This window comes from Synchytrium microbalum, assembly GCF_006535985.1.
Source record: "Synchytrium microbalum strain JEL517 chromosome Unknown SmJEL517_scf0004, whole genome shotgun sequence".
NCBI classification, from domain to species: domain Eukaryota; kingdom Fungi; phylum Chytridiomycota; class Chytridiomycetes; order Synchytriales; family Synchytriaceae; genus Synchytrium; species Synchytrium microbalum.
This window is the reverse complement of record NW_022158353.1, coordinates 295,828-310,848: the sequence shown is the minus strand read 5'-3', so window position 1 is coordinate 310,848 and position 15,021 is coordinate 295,828. Positions and strand designations below refer to the sequence as shown.

Sequence of the window (15,021 nt, the reverse complement as noted above, 5' to 3'; positions counted from 1 at the left end):
CCCTCGAAAAGTTGTAGCGTTTGCAAGCAACAGGGAATCGAGAGGGTGAGTCACGTGGGATTCGGTTTAGATTATAATCGTGCAGAGAGATGCGACTAGTTGATTATTGAGTATATTCGCTCCCTTGTTTTTCGTTCGTGGTGTCACAGTGCGAGATCCAAAAGATAAACAAATGGGGTTGTGATGTTATGGTTTGGAAGACAATGTTCTCGTATCGATATATGGATTTGTTGGAATTATTACGTATTTCTGATCTCGGTAGTTGGTTGCTGCCCCCGTCGTGGTAGTAGTGGATGAGGAATGTAATGGATGTCGCAAGAAAGAAATATCACGGGAATTGTGTTTGCAGTGTCGGACAACTATATTGGCAATCTTTCTTTCCTCGTAACGATTCTCGCGGTTTGGTACTAGGCCCAACCATAAATTGTCGTAAACAAGCCGGTATTCCCTCTCTTGGCAGGTAAACAACAATCAAGACAGCTGGGAACGATCAAAATTGTTGACAGCTGTAATAAAGCGAGTGTCAACTGCAACCAAGTTTGACTTAAGTACTTCGACCTGTAAACACTTCCTATTGGGTATATGCTATTTTCTTGGCTGCTTGGATGCTTGCGGCTACTGCGATCCATTGATCTACAACTGGACTTACTGCGGCTACCAAAAAAAAACTCCCCCTAAACCATAGGGCAACATTGCGAAACAAACATTGAGAAGCTCCTATCGGATAATGTCCCGATTACGTAGGTAAACATTGCTCGAGTTGCTCCCTCTTCAATGGCCAGATTGGTATTCTCTTCACGCAACTTTCAATTTGTGACCCAGTACTCGCAGCCTCTAACAAATTTCGCTGTTGCAGTCTACAGCATCAAATCGTACTACATAGATTTTCGCTTCCTTCGTAATACAATTGCTTAATACAAGCTCATTCACCAAACAGTTTGGGGTTGGTTTTGTTGCATTACAGTTGTTCGATCTTACAACGGCGATGCAGAAATGGCACGGGGACCCAGTACGTCTTGTGTAAACATAGCATCCAATCATCTCAAAATAATAGCTGAACATGACTTGTGAGTACTGCAACTCACGTTGGAGCTGCATTCATCCTGATACCTCGCATTGCGTCGGTGTTCTGTCACCCAAACTTGCATGCTGTCACGAACTTATCCGGACTTATTTACCACGTGAAGATACTGAAAAAAGCTCGCAACTCGCTTTCATTGCTCAATCCTAAATGTCGACAATGTTGGTCAAGCATCATAAGGCTTGTCATTGTCAACACAAGACAAACATTTTGTCAGAAGTCAGTAATTGGCTATATGAACATGTTTTGGCACTTGAGATGATCAAATGCAAGGCATAACTAGGTTACGCTTTTCTTCAATGGTCAGAAAATTGAATTTCTTCTCGCTATCAAGTTGATTGCAATCCCATTTGAATTCGCGACCATACAAACCAGTCAACCTCCTCATTTAAAGACCAAAAGGACAGTTTCAGGCAAAGGAGCTTAAGTAACAGGCGCTGCAGCTCAGAAGAGATCAATGTCATTATGTGAAGATCTACACGTATGTTTCAAACTCAGGCTGGTTCATGTGGAAGATATTTACGGTTTAAGCTGCTATACATTAATGGATATTATAACGGGAGAAAGGCGTATGTGCACTACGGCACAGATATTGACTATAGCACATTGGCTGTGTTGGTCGACTTGAAGCTACCGTGGTCAACACAAGCATTGATTGCTAACCTGGAACCAAATCAAATTTCAAACCTGAAACCAAAACCATTTCAGCTTGCCAAGCATGATAAACGGCCACGAGAAAAGAAAAAGTTCCCAATATTGTAATCCATGTCAGCATCTGGAATTGAACCAGAATTCTCTCGGGCCTGTCAAACCACAACGAGAAGTACTAACCATTATACTATGCTGATCTGATTTGATAGATGTTCTTTCTCGGCATCTTGATCTGAAGACGGGGTTTGACGTGTGATGACAATGTCGAAGGTGGGAACCAAGCCTGAGCATAATAACTGTGTTGGTTTGAATTGCTCTAGGCCATCTCACATTCGTGCATGGGTTGAGCACTTGTGTTTGATGGCATGAGTCGTTGAATGGAGCCGCAATCGAAGTGGTATGTGTATTGGTGTTCTGTTACAGACGTGGAAAGCTCTTCAATCCGTAGATCTTCTAGATGAAAGGACTCCACGTCCAACAAGGCGACCATATACGATGAATGTTTTCATGGGGGCTGGCCGAACGGAAGCGTTTCGATCAACGCAGCAAAGATGTGAGAAAGTGGCTTTTGAAAGAAGAAGCAAGTTCATGTCCTTTCTGAGTACAGACTAGCTTGTGTTTCATTTCTTCCATGCTGCCAAGGTTATAGTCGTTGAGACTGTGGCGAATATAGCGGCGATCAGTGTCTGAGAAATAGCACTGTGCGTTTCGGCGTTCATGAATATAGTTGGTGCGAGCAGTATCAAGAAGAAAGCAGAGAGAAAACGAGTACTTCTCGGAAATGGAGCATTGGAGTAGTTCTTCACACCACGAGCCGTGATCTTGCAAGCGGATCACCAGTAAAATCATCTTGAATGCGCACAGTAGCTGATCTGCTACTTTGAACTTCATTATCGCATTTCACAATTCGAGATGCATCATTGTTTCCGTCATCTTGGTGATTTCCGATTCAAAGAGCTGAGAAGGTGAAGGATACTTGGCAACTAGTAATCAGAGTGCAGATATGCATATCAGTACGTGATGAATCACACGTCGTAGCTTTTCGACGATGGTTTGAAAAGGAAACTGCTCGTCATTCGATACTGAAGCTTTCAATCGGATACGAGATGCAAGGACGCGTCTTAACTGAACCACCACGTTAAGAATGCATGCAAGAACGTTATCTGAACCTTATCTGGTTGCTCCTCTCCTGCTCTACAAGAAACGAGCCTGTAACTTTGCGTCATCAAACAGCAAACTAAGTGTTCTCGGTTGTCGGATATAAGGAGGCCGCCGTGATCAAGAGAGGTCATGCTCTATTTGACAGCCATATGGGGATTATCGAAGCATATGCGCTCTCTATCGATCAGAAGCTCTCCTCACATGTGTACTATTTCTCGGTGTTACTCTGCCATCACGGTAATCTGGCGGACGGAAACACGGTGGGAGTATAGGGGAGGAATGCGAAACCAAAAACTTATCTCGTGCCGTGGTTTTGGTTTATCTCTCGATGCCACCCTTCGTTCCTCAACAACAACCAACAACATAACTACTACTTGCAAGCAACACTACGGTTACCAACTAGACGCACATTTACAACATGACAACTACTATGAATTCCACAACGTAAGTTTGAATCTATCACGAGTTTTGATCTTATCGGGATCTCATTTTGCATCTTTCATTGCTTCCTAGTACCGATGGACGATTCAAGTCTGCATTACTTCACCGCCTGCCACATCATCGAGACTCAACCGATCAGAAAGTTCCTCATCATCGACCATCAGCCGATAAGAAGGTGTCTCGTCGTCACGTATCCTTCGATCACAAGGTAACCCCACTTTTGAAAATGCATGAACTTCGCATGCTGGGATTAACAATATACATTGGGTCTTATCTAGTCAACCAACTTGTACAAGCCCAACGTCGACTTTGCTCCACTCTCGTTACCATCCTCATGTAATCCGGCGTATTTCAAGGATTTCGGACTGTGAGCCATTGCATATGATCTACCCATTTTTCTGTGTATTGTCAGATTGCTAAAATGAACTACACGATAGTGAAATCAAGAATGTCGATCCCGGAAACATGACTTCTGGTGAGAAGAAAATGGTTGTGGAGTTGCTGTATAAGGTATTTCTCGGCCGTTGAGTGAATTTGCTGAAGTGCCGCAAAGCGAATGTTGACCACACTTTATTGTTTTTGTTTAGCACTCGGTTCTCGTCTTCTCCAACGTCAAGGTCGCTCCAGAAGACCAATATGAATTCACCAAGGTACATTCTCACTTTGCCCATGCGGCAACAAAAAAAAGAGGCTTTTACGTGGCATATGTTACCCTATCTTAACACACAACCTCCTCATTCATTCCCAGATGTTTGACCCTGTATCTGAACAATATGGCCACGGAAACGCAAGAGTCCAATCCACCCAAAAATCCATCCTACATCCAGACCTCAAGACCATCCCACGTGTGCCTCAAGTGCAACTTATTGGAAACGGCACCTTGTACAACCATGAGGGTTTAGCTGAAGCCAAGCTGAAACATCCTAGTCATCAGAGCTTTCATGGAACGTCTGTGTCTGAGGATGATGAAAAGAAGGGTGTTACGAGATTTTATCGATGGTAAGTTGAGGATTGTCGTTGAAACCAATTTGACGCCGTTTGTGACGGGTTTTTTTGGATTGGATAGGCACATTGATGCTGCGTTGTATAATCTGGATCCGTAAGTAGCTTGAGGTTTCTGAAGTCCTATGTTCGCATATGATATTCAAGACTCTGACAATACTCTCCACTATTCAAACTTAGACCAAAAGTCACAACACTATTCGCCAGCACTGTACCACACCGAGCACCACAAGTATGTCGCTACGACGATGGTACTGGTGATGAGCTTAAAGTTCCTTTCGGAACCACTGCATGTAAGCAATTTTTCTATTCCATGTGCTCGTTTTCGGTCATTTGAATTTATAGGCTCAATATGCAAATTTCCATTGCTTCTAGTCTCATCAGGCGCAACAATGTTCGACATTCTTCCAAAGGAGCTGAAATCAGTCGCCGTCCGTGCCCAAATCCAATACGCTCCACATCCATACGTGTGGATGTCAAACTGTAAATCCAACAGTGTCGGATTGGGACTCTTGTCTGAAGATAAAGAGCTGCCTCTGGATGAACTACCGGAATGGCAAGCTGATCAGATAAAGATTTTGCCTATGGTAAATTATAAGTGCTTTACTGGTTTCTTTTTTCGCTCTGGACATCTTGATGTATTTTGACAAATGCTTTTCTAGTGTTGGAAGAACCCAGTCACGGGACGCCTCCACCTACAAGTCCACCCCTCAGCCATCATGGCAATCATAATCGCTCCATTACCAGACGATGATACAGCCGAATACCGTGAAAGTGCAAGGTACCCTGATGGTGCCTTCATTGACGACTTGCAGGAAGCGCGTGATTTGGTGTATGAGATGCAAAGACCTGGTATTGCACCAGAGTTGTTGTATTGCCATGAATGGTATGGACATCTGCCTTTTTTTGTTGAAAGATTCTTGCCCCTGACAATTTCATCATGCACATATAGGAAGGAGAACGATTTTGTGGTATTCAACAACCGTGGTGTTTTACATAGTGTTGTTGGAGCACTCAAGCCTGATGATGTGCGAGCTATGCATCAGGTAAAAAAAAGCAAGATGGATTACCGTTTGTGTAAATTGACTAACTCGAATTCAACTTTGTAGTGTAATCTCGCTGCTTCAGAGCCTGTAGTTGGACCATCGGAGGAGGATGTATTGAATTTTGCTTAAATTCTTTTATTATTTTGTCCATGCTGTAAAATAAAATGAGGTTTCAAGTCACAAAATTTTGATGCATATTATTTAGCTGGATAACATCAGCCAAAGAAAAACGAAAGATGGGCAAATTTTAATTGGAAAACAAGGTTTCGAAGCACTCCCACCCCTGTTGTGTGGTGTTTTTTAATTTGTCAGGATTCTTGGTAGGCTTGTAGGCTCTTTACATGTGATTGTGTCTGCCTGCCATGCCATCCTAGCATCGGCAGCCGATAAACCAGAGACTTTGAGGATTTGGAGAACTTACGGCTTAGGGGGCTGGTTATCATTTCAACCAGATTGAAGGCGCCGCAGTTGAAGTTGCTTGTATATGTTTTGCAACCTTGAGGATTGCAGGCATGCCAGACTGTGGCAGTGCCTAATGACTTGGTAGCTGTGTAGGTGATCGACCTGCCATGTCCCCTTCACATAGCAGGCCATTCAGCAGGCAATTTTCAGGACTTCTTATTTTTCTTCGGAGGTCAAGTGATTGAAAGTACTTTTTTTGCGTTATGCTATTGGTTGATGCTGAAACCACGAAATCCAAAATCCAATCTTTCGTGGTAGATAATGTGTATTGTATTCTCCAATAGTGTACACCATTGAAAATGACAAATACAGTACATTTCAAACACAATAGGGATTCTCTTGAATGTTGCTCTATCGAAAAATCAGGCCAAAAAAATCGTCAAGCCAAGAGAGCAATCTGAAACCCACATTGAAGGATCTGGATAACTTCGCATTGGCAACGGAATTCCTCATAATGTTGTTCACTGGCTGCAAACAAAAAGGAATACTGGCCTTAACACTCAAAAGGCCGTTATTCATCCCACACAGTGCTTTAAATCAAGGAAGAACAGTCAGAAACGTCCTGATATACATTGAAATCCAGTACTCGCATTGCCCTTAATCTTTGACTGAAACATAACCGCACAGATGGTGAAATTTCAGTTTGAAGCCACATTTAAGATCTCGTTTTTGCAAAACTACGAAATGGTGAGTTTAATGTGTCGAATGTTTCAACCAAACGGTCCAACAACAACAGTTCGATGATAGATCCATTTAGCCTCAGCTCAGATGTAGAGTCCTCATACTTGCCTCTAAGCCTCAACTATTTAAGGTGTAATGCAGAAGTCAGATAATTGTACGTCAATTTTGTAGTCGTTTGAACATAAAAGTTGGAGCATGTTATGAAACCATTCAAAGAATGATTTGTCATATAAATGAGCATACCTTTCTCCACTGCAAGATTCGGTGACTCTGTGAAGCTTCCAGTCTTCTGCGTAAACTTAGCGAAATTCAAAACTACATGCAACAGATGTTGGTTCAAACGCGTCAATTTCGTTATGAATTTATCTAAAAAGCTATCTGATATATTATTTACGCTAATCTATGCAAGTTGCAATGCATGAAAAAAAAGACATTATTTACGCTCACCGCATCATTATCGTCTCCCCCTTTCTCAGCTCTTCCCCCCAGCAGCTAACGACACACTACTCCCCGCACCCACAAGCGTCTGTCCCGAATACAGCACCCTCGGAATAATCCAAACGCCTTCCGCCCATTGTGTCTTCATCTGCTCACTCCTCACAATCCCATCCTCTTCATACTGATTCGTATGTTCGACTTCCAATCGTACTCTAATGCCCCACATAACACCACTAACCCCATTGTTACTCCTAGCCTCATCTCTAAAATCAAACAGTCCCCATACACTACACAATGACGATGTATTCAAATAATCAATCTTCCATGCGTAATCGTGTCGGTTTGCTGGCAGTGATGATTCGCGTGGTGGGGGCACGTCTTCGTCGACGGGTGGGAGATGTGCAGTTTTCAGCTTCCATTCGGCGTGTGCTGTGGCAATCCAGTACCGGATTTGGGATACGGTTATTACGTTGTCGAATGAGACGTTCTTGTTTGTTTTATATACGATTCGGAATAAGTTACGGCGTGTGTTGTATGTTGAAGTTGGATCTGTCGGTGGTGGTATTGATGGTGCTCGGACGATGGTCACCGAGTGGCGAGTAAACGTACATATATCGTCAACGTGAAGGAAGAATAAATCAGTCAGAGTTTTACTTGGGAGAGTTGGTAGTGGTGGTGCTGTATATGCAAACATGGTAGAGGTATATTGACCCATGGCTTCTGTAACAATCAGTTTGAAGAGCATACAGGTCGACGGTGTTATACTTTCACGACCAAATCGACTGAGTGGAGATGCTGGTATGCCTACTTGTAGTTTGAGTTTGAAGGTTTCGCGTGGTGATATCTCTGCTACTGAGAATGCTAAAGGCTTTTCATATGTTGCGTCTGTCTTCTGAGAGCTCTGGAGAGTCGCTTCGGCCAGCGGTGCGTGCTTCCATGTTTTGCCAAAGTCTAGTGAGTAATCTGCCGACAGCTGAAAGAAACGATGAAATGGTCAGAAGAAGAAAAAGAAGCTTGCCAGACTGGAAGAATTTCTCACCTGTGTCAGAAGATAAGGCTCATCTAGATTTGTCTTGAGATTCGTTGACAATTTGGCCATCAATCGAGTTGCTTCATCTACAGTGACTTTCTTCTTGGCAACCATATCCAATAATACAGCTCGTTGTGGATTCTAAGAATATAAAGTTTAGTTTGGCCAGCCACTACCAGCAACAACGAAACCCCCCAGTATGGAAGAGTTGGCATACCAAATCATCTTCAGGTTTAGCATCTGGGTCTCCGACATGCACCATCAAGAACTCGGCGGTATACATATCGAGTCTATCACGAGAGAAGAAAAAACACATCAATACCATATCCAATTTGAAAGTTTCAGCAAGCAGTTAAATCACTTACGGATTCCTATACGACATTCCGCGTCCTTCAAACTTGGTATGAGAAACACTCTTGAGTTTGAGTTTCAGAGTTCCTTCATCCTTCATGGGTGGTATTTGCTTGTTCACTAGTTTGAGCAATGGATAAGGGAATCGATTTGCGAGTTTTCGCCTGTGTAGATAGAAGCTTCTTACCTTCGAAGTAGCTTTTGGGGAACGACTCAAAGTCTGATGTCATGATGGGCGGTAGATATGTCAAAGCAGGTGCTAGAGATGCACCATCCAAATCAACATGATAAATTGCTCGTTGAGGACCAGGTTCAAGGAGATTTGGTTGAAACATGAGTTCCTTGAGATTTTAGGAGAGAGAAAAATCAGGAGGTATTAAACCAAGACGGAAAATCAGGAGGCATAAAAACTCGGGCTCTATCCATATCGCTACTTTGAGCCCCAACCTGATCTCTCGCCAATTCTTACCACTTGATTGGGCCTACTCATCTCTGGCGCAATAGCTGACAATCTCACACCAGCCACCTTCCGTTCAGCAACAACCAACTCAAGCGACACACTCCACCGTTTGCTTCGATCAATCAAGGGAGTAGTATCATTCGTCACCATACATATTATAGCACCGGTCAATAACGATGTTGGAGTGCATAAATCCATTTCATCGAATCGATATGATGCAACTGTTTGGCGTCCTTGTATTACGGCGAAAAAGTAGGGTTGTGTGTTGTTGTTGCTTGAGGATGTTGTTGTTTCGTCAGAGCCTAGTCGACCAAAGAAGCCTTGACGTTGCTTGTTTTGAAGATTGAGACCGACTGTTGGTGTTTGGTCTACTTGGATCCATATATCAGGGTTTCTAGTAAGTGGTGTGAGACGACTTGGCGTATGTGCAAGTATCATGTTGCTCGTTTCTTTAGCGCTTACTGCAAATCTCGATCAAACCTAGCACTGTTCATTGAAAATGGATTGTATGTTAGACTTCTGTGTCTGCTAGAAAACGAAGGACTACAAACATCCAGCTAAACACAAAAAAACCACCAGTATCCATCTGTTTAAACCCAACACTCACAGATAATTGATGTATGGATAGTCCTGATGATGCATATCTCGATGTCGACCAGCGAAACATCCAGCTAGCACAAATGCATCCTCAACACCAGTCACCTCAGTTCCACAGCACTTCAATTTCAAATCATCGGTTGATGTATACTCGAAGGTCTGAACAGGGTGGAAGCGACAAGCTCCATCATAGTTTTCTGCTTCCTTGAATGGCATTGCACACTAAATAAGTGAAACATATGTCGGTTGGGATTGGCAACAATTCAATAAGACTGTAAGATTTTTTGCATACTATACACATACCTGTACGCAAGTCTGACTAACAAACTTCAACGCTTCCCATCTCTTCTGTTCCATGAGTGCCAGAGTAGCCTTTGCAGTCTCCAAGTTCTTTCTATGTTCTCTACTTGGTTTTGTACCTAATATCCTGGCCTCTTCAGTCTTGAGCAGTGACAATAATTCCAGCTGGAGTAAATCGAGTGCTTTATGAATCAATACGAGCTTGTCTGGTATACTGATGGTAGTAATTGTAGCCAATATCTTTTGCGAGTTTGGGTCGTTCAAGAAGGCTTTCAAGCATATTTCGGATTGTTCGAGAGCTCGAGTTAGTCTCACGATGATTGCTTGGGAAGGTGAGCCAGCGAGCGGTAGCTATGGAGATGAAGGAATGAGGATCAATCATGACAAACCAAATAGGAAAGATGAATCAGTGCAGCGATCGGTCGGAACAGAGACAGCATGAAGACAAGAGAAACTGGATGATCCGGCGTCATCAAAGATCATAAAAACTGGAATAAAGACGTACCTGAGCAGCAATGAGCACTCTCAGTGGTTCCTGAAAGACACCGATTCTAGCACACAAGAAATCCATTCCCTTGTCAGTGAATTTGTTTGTAGTTCTCAGCGTATACACTCTATGTGAGTAGTAAACGATGTTGGTGAGGATGAGAACTTTGCTGGAACAGGTTTCAACGAAGCTAGAACGTTCTGCTCCGAGATTGATGAAAGATGCTGATATTACTAACCTTGTAGCCAAGGTCAGAGTAAAGTTCATGAGGGTAATGCGCGGAGCAGCCGGTTTAATGGGAGGTGGAGCCTGCATCGTTCCGTTCATTGCGACAAAGAAACACCACTTGGGGCTGAGTGTGGAATGTGACTGATGTGGGCTCCTACGACAGGGTAAAGATAAATGGAGTTAGATTGCTAGAATTCCAAGTTGAAATATATATTTCCGGCGCTTGTGGCTTCTTACAATGCTTTGATGTGGGTACTTGCCCTCGTTCCTTGTCTTCAACCTTTCTTCGATTCAAACTTCTACTAGATTTTGGTTAGTTGAATAGGTACAGCCACCCAGTCGAACCAATAGTCACTAGACAGCACAGGAAACTTACTTATAGCCTGATAGCTTTTAATAGGATTCTTTACCAGCCCGTGTGAAACTTATTCGCAGAAACACTTGGAATGGATATTATCACGAATACGAGAATAAGGACATCAATAACAACTACCAGACCATATCGCTCTCACCTATAGAACCCGAATTACGTATATATTCACTCCCTACAGCTCTATTATATGGAATATCAAACAACATCAACATTGGAATTCTTGATTAACCAACAATCATCGAACAACTCCATGAATCCAACTACTAGCACTCCAGCTACTCCACATAGCCCTCTTACTAACAGACAAAGGCAGCAGAAGCGACCTGCTGCTGCCTCAGACTCGGCTTCGAAAACACGACAGTCAAAGGAACCAAAGAGCTCCACTCCTTCTTCATCATCAGACCTCCGTAACTCAACTTCGGCACGGTCAAAGAAATCTACTCCTGCCAATACTAGTAATGGCAGTAAGAGAGACATAGCTCCTGTAGGCGATGTTGTCTCAACTCCTCCTGCTACTGCTGCTGCTCCAAAGAAAAAGTCAAAGAGAAGGCTCAAGGAGGATACCACTCCAGGCAATAGATCTGACGCTGCTTTCAGAATGGAATCGCTATTAACTTCTGGTCTTAAAAATGCTGAAACTAATATTAGTTCTGTCTCGTTGGTTTCAAATGCAAGTATCGAGTCTGCAAGGTATGTAGAATCAGGCACCTGCGTGGTTGCTGTTGGGCTAACAGCAACACGCGCACTGGCCATATCTCTTACAGTTGATGAATGTTTTTGCTCATTCTCCCTCCTATTAGTAACTCCAACATGAATCTCTACGACGCACCCTCACCAAGCATGCGATATCGTAGACTATCCGCTCCCGATTTATTTGCTGTCGCATCCACAGCAACCATTAACTCCGAATCAATCGCATCCGCAACAGTAGACATAAACACATCAACCACAACACCCACAAAAAGTAAAAAATATGCTGGTGCTCAATTCTCTAGCTCACCCGCTGCACACACTCTACCAATCCCACGATTCGGATCTAGTAAATCCAACGGGTTATCAACTGTCTCGAAAAATGGTGAAACGAGTGATAGTAGTGATTCGCTAGGTAGTACTCCGCAACAACAGCCACCAGTACAGCAACAACATGTGCAACAACAGCAAGCAATACCCATAAATAGTAATGGATTTTGGCAGCAACCATCTGTACACCCCATAGCTACATCATTTGATGATCGGTACCATGCAGTAAGTTTATTGTTTGAACCAGAAGCAATCTTTGCAAATAAGTAACTGGTTTTTGGCCTTTATTCTAGATGGCGTTACATCGGGGACTTAATGCGTCAGTGCCCATGAACCTGCCACCTCTTCAACCGCTTGTGATAGATGGATTTCCTAGAATGTGTAGGAACTGTCATGGGTATGGCATTCTGGCGTGTCCACGTGTGTTCTTTTGTCAAAAGAATGGAGCTGATGCTCAATATCACTTAGGACTGGAAGACCTTGTAATGGTGTATCTCCAGTATGCTCAACATGTAGATCAACTGGAGAGTCTTGTGCTTGGGATTGGCGTAAGTTTGACGTGCAATTTTCGTGCCTGTCTCTTCTTTATCTTCCTTTTTTCTCTGACACACTCTCTCTCTCTTGCAACTCATCCCTTTTCCTTCAATAGCGCCTCAGCCAGTCATGAACCAACAGTGGCAAGGTCAACCTCCTGGATTCCGAGGTACACCTCCCATCCCAGTTACACCATCATATCCACATATATATGCAAATCCAATGACTGCAGGAAATATTGGTACTCCTCAACAACAGCCACACCAACAACCACTCTTACATCATCATCACCATCACCAACATCCACAGCATCCCATAATCCCAACACCTATGCATATGCCACCACCTACAACATCACCTGCATTTGCACGAGGTCAAACGACACATACACACTCAATTGATACAGCACATTTGAGTCAAACTCTCAAGAGTCTTTTGAGAGTGTCGCCTAAAAATGGAGCCGAAGAGGCGCAAGTCTAGCTAGTTTTGCTGGCATATTTGCTGGTGTTGCAGGGGCAGGGCTTTTTGTTCGAAAATGTATAGCTTAGGTAATTTTTTGTATAGTTCAAGTGAAGGGCACTCATGATGTTTGTTTAGACTCTGAACATTTAACTCACTACCTACATATATATACAATTTTCTTTGCTTTGCAAAAAAACTGCTTGTATTGTTTTTCTTTTTGCTTGAAGGTGGTGAGTTTCTTTCAAGTGACGCTTGGAAGCAGCTGTCTGGAAATAAACTCTGTGCAGTGATTTTGGAAGGTTGTGATTGCTGAGTTGAAAAGCTCACTTTCACGTGCCACCAATCAATCAAGAACACCTACATACAAAATTTACAAGCTTTCAAGATCCAGGGACGCACGCAAGCACACCAAAGTTCTTTCAGAATGTACGTTTTATGTGCAAATTATACAAAATCTTAGCAAATACCACCACACTATGTCAAGACCAAAAGATTTGAGACCACCGTGACGAGATCAATAGCGTGGACCCCAACGACCTATCGGATGTGTGTTGTGAGTCCAGCATGCACTCTTCAAGCACCCGTTTTTCGAGCTTACCTCGGTAGTATGGAGGAGGATAGTATGGAGGATAATAGTATTCAGGACGACGACAATGAGGCCCATTACAGACATATTGGGCATCAGCTTCACTGTCGTCGTCTTGACTCATGGGAGCACGATCGTCGACTGATGATGCTGGTACAGGAGTAGCTGCAGCAGCTTCTTCAGCAACAGGTGCAGCCATGGTGCTCATTGAGAAGATGCAGACGAGCATCGTGAAGAAGATGTATAGAGTTTTCATGATTCTATTAGGAGCGATCGGTGTAAGTTAGTATGTGTTGCAGGATGTGTATTGAGTGCATGCAGATGGTAGAGGAGATATGATGAGGATGTACTTACTTGATTTTGTCTTGGAGTTTTGTTCTTTTGGTATTTGATTTGTCGGGTTTTGTATGATTTGGATTGTGCGCTGGTGTTTGGTGTGTTGGAGGGTTTGGACAGACGCAATGGAGCAGAGGGAGAAGAACGAGAGGAATAAGGTGAAAAGGACGCGGTTGAGGACGATTTTTATAATTATTGTATGGATTGGAGCATGATTCATGCCAAATAATACGCGTTTAGCGCATCATTTGTTTCAATCACGACTTTTTACGTGTATTGAGATCAGGATCTCATAGTTGTACATAGTTGTAGCATTGCAGGTATGCATCTATTGCATCTGAATATTTTGAAAATATCTTCTTCTCTTGTCACCAGTTTCACCGAGTTGGTGTATTAAGGGTGCATGAGTCAGATCGACTTACGGTACATTCAATCCAACTGCAAATTTCTCAACCACATCCCAATACTAAAAGTCAACCAACAGATCCAAGCATACAATAAGCCATGGCCTCTCCATCCGTCAAGACTCTCCTAAGTGGAATACCCGTTCCACGTTCGTCAAAATCAGAAATCATCACTGTCCATCCAAAGGACAAGTTGCCTGATGTACTTGCTGTAAGTCTAAATCAATTCATATATTCAGTGTAGCAATTGTTGAATGCGTCGCGTCAAGAACTATGTTGAAACTCGTTGGATCAACTGTAAAACAAGCATAAATGACTCATATCAACCATAGACATTACCAGTGCAAGTACTAACTTTGACGTCATGTAGAAACTGGTTGAGGCAAGGATATTAAGCGCACCTGTCGTGGACGCCGATGGTGCTTTTATTTCAATGATCGATATGGTACGTTGGAAAGTGCCAGAAGTGATGCGTTACTGTATCAAATACCGCATCGTTGCTATTGAAGGGTAATGAAGGGTAATAATCTTATTAAAAACTTGAATTAGGTGGATTTGACTCGATTCATTATTGACTCGAACTCGGAAAACATTGCAGGTATACTTGCTCTTCGTAGTTTTCCTTGTTTTTGTCCACCATGCTAAATCTCCCTTCTTCACCACGTAGATCCAGTAGCATACCGACAAGCAGACGTATTCGTAGCCTTCAACTTGGCAGTTGTCCAAGACGTCTTAGACTTCCACAAATCCGTATCAAACAAGTCTAGGTCTGCCATGATGATACCATACACTTCTTCATACGCCACTGCTGCTGAAATCATGGTTTCTGTAAGTTTTAAAACTCGAACAAGGTTTCGGCTATTCAATGGTTGACCCTTACTTTCATGTTT

At 43.0% G+C, this 15,021-nt stretch overlaps 1 protein-coding gene across 1 annotated transcript; it reads left to right on the top strand.

Moving 5' to 3' along the window:
• Positions 1-3,311: 3,311 nt before the first annotated feature.
• SmJEL517_g01193 (uncharacterized protein) lies at positions 3,312-5,511 on the top strand (the record flags this gene model as incomplete). The annotated part of the gene is made up of 12 exons (XM_031167121.1): positions 3,312-3,337; positions 3,407-3,542; positions 3,613-3,701; positions 3,772-3,844; positions 3,922-3,984; positions 4,083-4,333; positions 4,401-4,433; positions 4,517-4,629; positions 4,712-4,923; positions 4,999-5,222; positions 5,289-5,382; positions 5,446-5,511. 12 exons carry the CDS (start codon positions 3,312-3,314, stop codon positions 5,509-5,511), a joined length of 1,380 nt encoding a protein of 459 aa, XP_031026887.1.
• Positions 5,512-15,021: the final 9,510 nt, after the last annotated feature.